The 7,135-nt window shown below is 42.7% G+C and overlaps 1 protein-coding gene across 1 annotated transcript in view; it reads right to left on the bottom strand.

The window, feature by feature from the left end:
- The window catches only part of Dnah6 (dynein axonemal heavy chain 6), a 199,313-nt gene that overhangs the window by 30,176 nt on the left and 162,002 nt on the right, over nt 1-7,135 (bottom strand). The window contains exons 64-65 of the mRNA XM_036180253.1: nt 3,733-3,923; nt 821-981 (exon numbers count right to left, since the gene is read on the bottom strand). Of these exons, the coding sequence (XP_036036146.1) occupies nt 821-981; nt 3,733-3,923 (352 nt within the window). The remainder of the gene's footprint in view (nt 1-820; nt 982-3,732; nt 3,924-7,135) is intronic.

Genomic DNA, 7,135 nt, shown 5'->3' with positions numbered 1-7,135 from the left:
GGTGACTTAGTGACCAAGGCAGCTGGGTACCCTGTAAAGAAGCACTGTTTCCTCCAGAGGCAGCAGTGAGCAAATGAGACAAGAGTCATATAGCTCTTACCCTCTCTGAAAGCTTTCCCATAGTTGGCAAGGTCCCAGGGAAAGGGTCGTGGATACCCTAGGCCATTTGGTGCTCTCCCTATGGCATCCTGGCTCCAATTTTTTAAAGATAACACAGACCAGGCCATCCTTGAACACACAGAGATCTACTTGCTTGCCCCTGCCTCCAGAGTACTGGGATTAAAGGTGTGCACCACCACACCTGGGCCTGTACGTTTCTCTGTTTCTATTTTGTTTTATTTTAGGTAGCATGTCTTGTATATCCAGGCTGGTCTTGAACTTGCCTTGTAGCCAAAGATGACTTCACACTCCTGATCTGGCTGCCTTTATGTCTCAAGTGTAGGGATTCAAGGAAAACGCCACAATGCTGAGGCTGCGTTTTTCATTGTATAGTGTAAGGTTTAATGTCTTTTCTTGACCCAAGCCTGTTTTTCTATTTCTTTTCATCCCACCCATAAGATACATTTCGAGTTCTGGTGGCTTTCCACAGAACCCAATGTAGATCAGATGGTTCAGTGTGCCATCCCCTTACTTGGAGTTCAAAGGCCTGCTGTTGAATCCTGATTGGGTGGAACTTTACCCAATTTCCCTATTGCTCAAATCTTTCTTCGCAACAGGAGAAAGCATGAGGTCTATAACGGAGAATTGTCATTAGACTGTCTGGACAAGAAAAGCTGTTTGAGGATGCTGTCATTACTCAGAAGCAATGCGCACAACTCACTTGGATCTGTGAAGGTTTTGATCAGCTCTTCCATTGCCAACATCCAGGAAACGGCAAGATGGCAGTTCTGCAGGAACACCCAGTTTCCAGATTTCATTGCATCCTTGATCATCTTCTCAGCAATGGGGCCTTGCCCCTGTCCCAGCGAGATTGACTGCACTCTGAGGGGAGCAACAGTGTGAGCCTTTCATGCGGTTTTTAAGCAATATAGATATTTTAATTAATTTTAAAGTTACATTTATCTACATTCTCTGCATACGTGAGTGTGTGACACATATACGTACATGGGTACTTAGGTTCCATGGTGTGCATATGGAAGTCACAGGACAATTACAGGAGACGGATCTCTCCTTCCATGGTGTGGGACCCAGGGACTGAACTTAGGTCATTAAGCTTGGCTGCAGATGTCATTGCTCAGTGAGTTTCAACTCACTGCATCATTCAGGGTGGCCATGAGTGGGAAATTCTCCTCCTCCACCTCCTGAGTGTTAGCATTACAGGTGTGCACAAGGACCCCTAGCTTGCTAATCTTTTAAATGATCTCTCTTGTTTATATTTTGTTTAAGAAGTATTTCCATACTTCAGGTGATATTTTCTACATTATCCTCTATTTATTTCTTTGCCTACCATGTTTATATCTATCAGTTGTCAGGATTGGTCTATGCACAAAGTTCACTTTATGTGTATGGCCATCCCACAGACTCAGGACTACACAGAAACATGATCATTTTTTCTTCTTTGCTCTGGCGTGTCACTTTTATTGTAAATGTTTTCCCAAATTAGGTGGGTCTATTTCTTATTTGTCTACTCTCTTCTAGCCATCTATTTATCTAGTTTTGACCGGGACCATAATGTCTAAATGACTCTTTCTAATTGTCATAGTAAGTCTTGACATGTGCTAAAACATCTCATCTCATCTTGCTGAGCTTCAGTAATATTTCATTCCTTTTAACCATCATAAAGTGTGTGGTTCAGTGTCTTCCAGTATATTCACAGTGCTGAATGGCTGGTGAGTCACTGCTCATTTCAGAAAGATTTTCACACCCCCGAGGAAACCTCATACCCACTGTTAGAGTTCTTCAGAAAAACAACCAATAGAACACACACACACACACACACACACACACACACACACACACACACACACACACGTTCTTACTGCAGCTGCATTCTCATGACACACACAATTGTGTGTACACGTGCAGAAAGCTGGTCATTTCATTCGGTCAAAGCCCACAGGCTTTGAGACAGGGTGTCAGTGACAAAGGAACATGTCTTCAGCCTTTCTTTCTGTGCCTTCCTCTGTTCCCTCCTGGGACTTTCACATTGATATCTCTCAGGCCTCCACTAACTTTTCTTCATCCGTTGTCTTTCTGCTCTGCACAATCTCAGTTGACCTGTGTTCACAACCACTGTGTCTGTTTCCTGCCTCCTCACACGTGTGTTGTCTCCCTTCAATGCGGCCTCCATTTCAGTATTGCGTTTCTCCCTCTGTAATTTCTACCTGCTTTCTTTATGGAAATCCTGTTTATGATATTCTTATTTGGGTGAGACATCTTTTGTGTTTTCCTTCAGTCCCTTGTCTGTGTTTTCTTTTAGCTGTTATGAATAAAACTAAAACAGTCCAAGTTTTTGTTATTCAAATATTGAATATTCTTATTTCTATGTGGAAGACTAAAAAGTCGATGTTTTTTGCTTTTTGTCTTTCGAGATGGGTTTTTCTGTGTAACAGCTCTGGCTGTCCTAGAACTCATTGTAAACCAGGGTGGCCTTGAACTCACAGAGATCTGCCTGCCTCTGCCTCCAAAGTGCTGGGATTAAAGGTGTGCGCCACCACCACCTGGCTAAAAATTTGATTTTTAAAGACTTATAGAATAGGATCTGTGGTGGACCAGCTGCCACTTTTATGACCCAGGGTGCTCTTGAGTAGGGAGAAGTGCGGACTATTAGCTAGAAAGAGAGACCTAGACGGTGACGAGAGGAGAGACAGAAACACCGGGCAGCCTCGGGAGGGCCTGGGTCCTTATCCACCAGCCTTGGACTTTATTCCAAAGGGCTTTTTTAAAATGACAGTACCAAGGGGAGGAGCAGAGACCTTCCCTTGCTAGGCACAGCCAAGTATGGACCCTTCCGAGCACCTGGTACTTAGGCCCGTGGTCCAATCACCCTCTTTACGCAGACCTGCTGGGTAAAGCCACTAGGAAACCCAGATGGGCTCCAACAAGGATCATGGTTCAGACTGACCCTGGGAAGGGGTTTTGCTGAGGGATAAAGGATAACCAACAGGTGCAGGGTGCAGGTGGATAGGAAGATTCTACGAACTGGTGGACAACAGTTAACTGCATATTTCAAAACTGCTGGTAGAGAGGATTTTGATGGAGATGTAAATCACACAGATCTGATCTTAACATGCAGTAGACAAGTCTGATGACATGTAGCTCATAGTTACTATGTGTGTGTATACATACATATATATATATATATAGTATATATATACTTATAGTAACTTGTAGTTACTATGAATCAGTTAAAATATATTTTAAAAGCTTTATTATGTTAAGTTCAATGTATTACATTCTTCATAGTACGTTGCTAATTATTTTCCCGAGAATGAACCATACTCTCCCATTTTTCTTGTTTCTTTGGTTGCACTGAAATTTTTTGAAATGTAGATTTTTTGAATATGTAATATGACAACTATAGAAATCAGGTTGTCACCTCTCCTTGATGCTTACAATTGCTACTCATATGGTTGCTATTTTTATTTCGTGACTTTCTAATGTCATAGTACAGCTGTACTTTAGTATATGGTTGATATGGACAATAACAATGCTATATATAATACACATATGTACACACATACACACACACACACAAACATATATAACTATAACCTCATGGTGTGATCTTACCGTTCTGCATACCCACTCTCCCGGGCAAACCTTTGAAAGGCGCCCATGGGATCAGAGCCTGTGCTCAAGATGAACACCAGGGGTGTGCTGTTTGACATGTCCTGATACAGAGTGGCCAGATCTACTGGAGGTGTCTCGATAAACTGCTTGCCAAGGTTCTCTATCACGAAGTCTGTAAGAGCAAAAACCACCTGAAAGTTGGAAAGAAAAAAAAAATGTTAAAAGTAGTATGCTGGATAAGGATGCTTTACATTCTTATCCTAATTTTTTCTCTCTTAGATGAGGGCACTCTGTGCTTTGGTATTTAAAAAAGAACTTACTTATTTTTAAATATGTGTATCTGCATGTGAGTATGTGCAAGTGAGTATAGGTACCGTTAGAGGCCAGAAAAGGGTGTGAATCCCCTGCAGCTGCGTATGCCATGTGTGTGCAAGTGACCAGCTGTTAGCTGCCTGAGCTGCTGGGAGCCAAACTTTGGATCTCTGAGTGTGTGTGTGTGTGTGTGTGTGTGTACATGCACTCTAGAGGGCATGTGCATGTATGAAGGTCTGTCTTTCTGCCGTGGGTCAGGGCACTGAACTCAGATCACTAGGTTTGTCCAGCACGTGCTTTTACCCACTGAGTCTTCTGGCTGACTCACTAAGAATTTTTTTTTTTTTTTTTTTAGAATGCAATTTCATCTTTGGGTCTAAACTTGCTGCTTCTGAAGAAGACTGAATTTGTGTATAGGATGGCAGTACTTCATGGTGATCACCTATGCTGGCATGTCTCTTCTCCTTAAGGAACACTTGACTCCAGCTGGTAGGACCACTGGACCCCCATGGCCCTGCTTTAGAACAGACTGGGAGCAACAGGTTAGGCACCTTACACTCTTGACACCAGATCTTGTCTCTGGTCTTCTCTGTTCTAAGGCTTCAACAGGTACTCTATCTGGGTAGAATTCTAGATCTTCAGTTTGAAATTTGAAACTTAATTTGGATTCTTTATTTCACACTCCAATTTCTTTTTTTCAAGACAGGATCATATTGTCTGATCCTAGCTAGCCTGGAACTCGCTATGTAGATCGGACTGACCTCACAGAGATCACAGAGATCCATTTGCCTCTATCTCAAAAGTGCTGAGATTACAGGCATGTGTCGCCATCCCTGGCCCCAGGCCCCATTTACTTATCATGCCATTGTCTGGAGCAAACAGTAGGACAATGGTCCTGAATGATTTGATGAGGAAGGGGGGATGCCTGGCATACTGCCATCTTTGAACCTCCTTTTCAGTGTGATCCTGTCTATGGTCTTGACTGATTTGGGTTTTTGAATACTCTGGAATGACTGGCTGAGTCCTGTTTCTAAAACACAATCTGGATCCTAGACTCTTCCATGTTAACTTATGAAGCAAAATTTGTTGGGCAGAATAAATCTTATAAGATGTTTGGTTGAATGTACAGGCAAGAAGTTTTAATGCCTGCCATTTGTAGCTTTCATCATATTGTTAGAAATGATTTTATTTTTATTTTAAAGTATGTGTGTGTCTCTGAGCAGTTATGTGTTTGTGAGTGCAGTGCTCATAGAGGCCAGCAGAGGGAGTCCTATTCCCTGGAGCTGGAATCACAGGCAGTCGCAAACTGCTTAATGTGGGTACTGGGAACTGAATTTGGGTCCTCTGCAAAAGCAGTATATTCTCTGAACTGCTGAGCCATCTCTCCAGCTTCCTTTCATCATATGTAGAGAGCCCAGTTATGTATAAGCATAAGACTAGGAATTAGAGCTAAAGCCTTTTAGTTTAGACTTTTAGGTCAAAGAGTCACAAACCCACTTCTCCACCCAGCTCCAGCATTTCTTAAGATGAGACTGGATCTTGCTTCATTGATATCTCTGCTCATCCTTCCAGTCCCCAGGGTTATTTCACGGGAAGTCTCATGTATCACATTGTTTTACCATGAAGGATTTTGGTATGTTTCTGTATGACAGTCTTTTAACAACATAGTTACACAGTTACTAATGATAACAAGTTAATTTCAAAAAGATAGCCAACTTTCACCTTTATCTGACTGAATTGTCAGTGTGTATGTATACATGCTTAAATAGCAATATGTTTAATGTAGAGTCAAAATAAAGGTTATAATAAAGATTGGTTGATTTCTCTCATACATCTATCCTTATTAAAAACTCTTCTTTTGAAAGCTAGAGAAATGACACAAGGATTAAAAGCACTTGCTGCTCCTGCAGAGGACCTGGGTTCAGTTCTTAGCACCTACATGGTTCCAAAGGATCCAATGACCTCTTCTGACCTTGACAGGTACCAGGCATGCACACGGTGCACACAAGTATGTGCAGGTGAACACTAACACATAGAAATCTAATTTTTTAAAAAAACTAAACCTTTTTTTCCCACTTGAGAAGTCAACATGCCGTTGCATAGAACAGACTGTATTCTTTCAACGTTTCTCACAGCCGAGAACTTTCTCGTCACAGAGCTTAGTCACCAGAGCTCCTCTTTCTTTGGGACTCTTCCTTCCTAGTCACCACTCTCTTTGCCAACATTCCACTGGCAGCCACTGACCTGTTTTCCTTGAAGACTTTTCATATGTGTCAGAATCTTCCTTCCCAAAGTGTTGCTGGGTTCCTGCCACTCTCCCACTATTCAAGGTGACACATGACAAGCTCAGGGTCAATGCGCACACTCAATATCCTAAACTCAGAGTTCCTTGTCCTGTAATGCCAGGGCATCTCATCTCATCTCACCTCATCTCAGAGAGCTGTGGAGATGGCCAGCCTGAGATGACGACGATAGACCAACGTCATCTGTTCACAATGAAACCTCCTTTTATGTCTAGAAACCCTTTTGTTATACCTCCTTTTCCCGGAAAACTCTTAGCCATGCTTTCAAGGATGTGGCTGTTATACTTCCACTGCAGTCGACTGTACCCCATGCCAGCCCCAACCCCATTTTCTTACAGACATAGGGCAACACCACACCAGTGGAAATGCTCTAGCCATTTCCAGCTAATTCCAGTTAGCTCTCCCCGCTGTGCCCTTCTCCCACCTCCATCTCTCCTACAAAGAACAACTTCCATTTCTGTTCAGTGCCTCCTGAGACTCACTGTGAGATTCCTTGCAGGTGCTATTAGTCCCTTACTACCAGCAAAATTGGGATCACATCTGCATGTATAAAATGAACCATCCGCATCCATTGTTAGCTTGCCATGACGAAACTGCAAGCCTTACTATTTTCCATGATGCTTCTCTCCGAAGCTTCTGTTGACGATTCATTTCCCTTCCTCAAAGGTGGGGCTCATCAGGGTATCCTTCTCTGCCCAGCGACCCCCTATTGTACTAAGTATTATCCCCCCAGTCACAATAACCTCTGTGGCTTTACTTTCCAACTCAACACTGATGATTCCCTCATC

Source organism: Onychomys torridus, chromosome 3 (genome assembly GCF_903995425.1).
Source record: "Onychomys torridus chromosome 3, mOncTor1.1, whole genome shotgun sequence".
Classification (NCBI taxonomy): Eukaryota; Metazoa; Chordata; class Mammalia; order Rodentia; family Cricetidae; genus Onychomys; species Onychomys torridus.
Note: the sequence above shows the minus strand (reverse complement) of the source record. Positions and strands in the feature narration are given on the sequence as shown.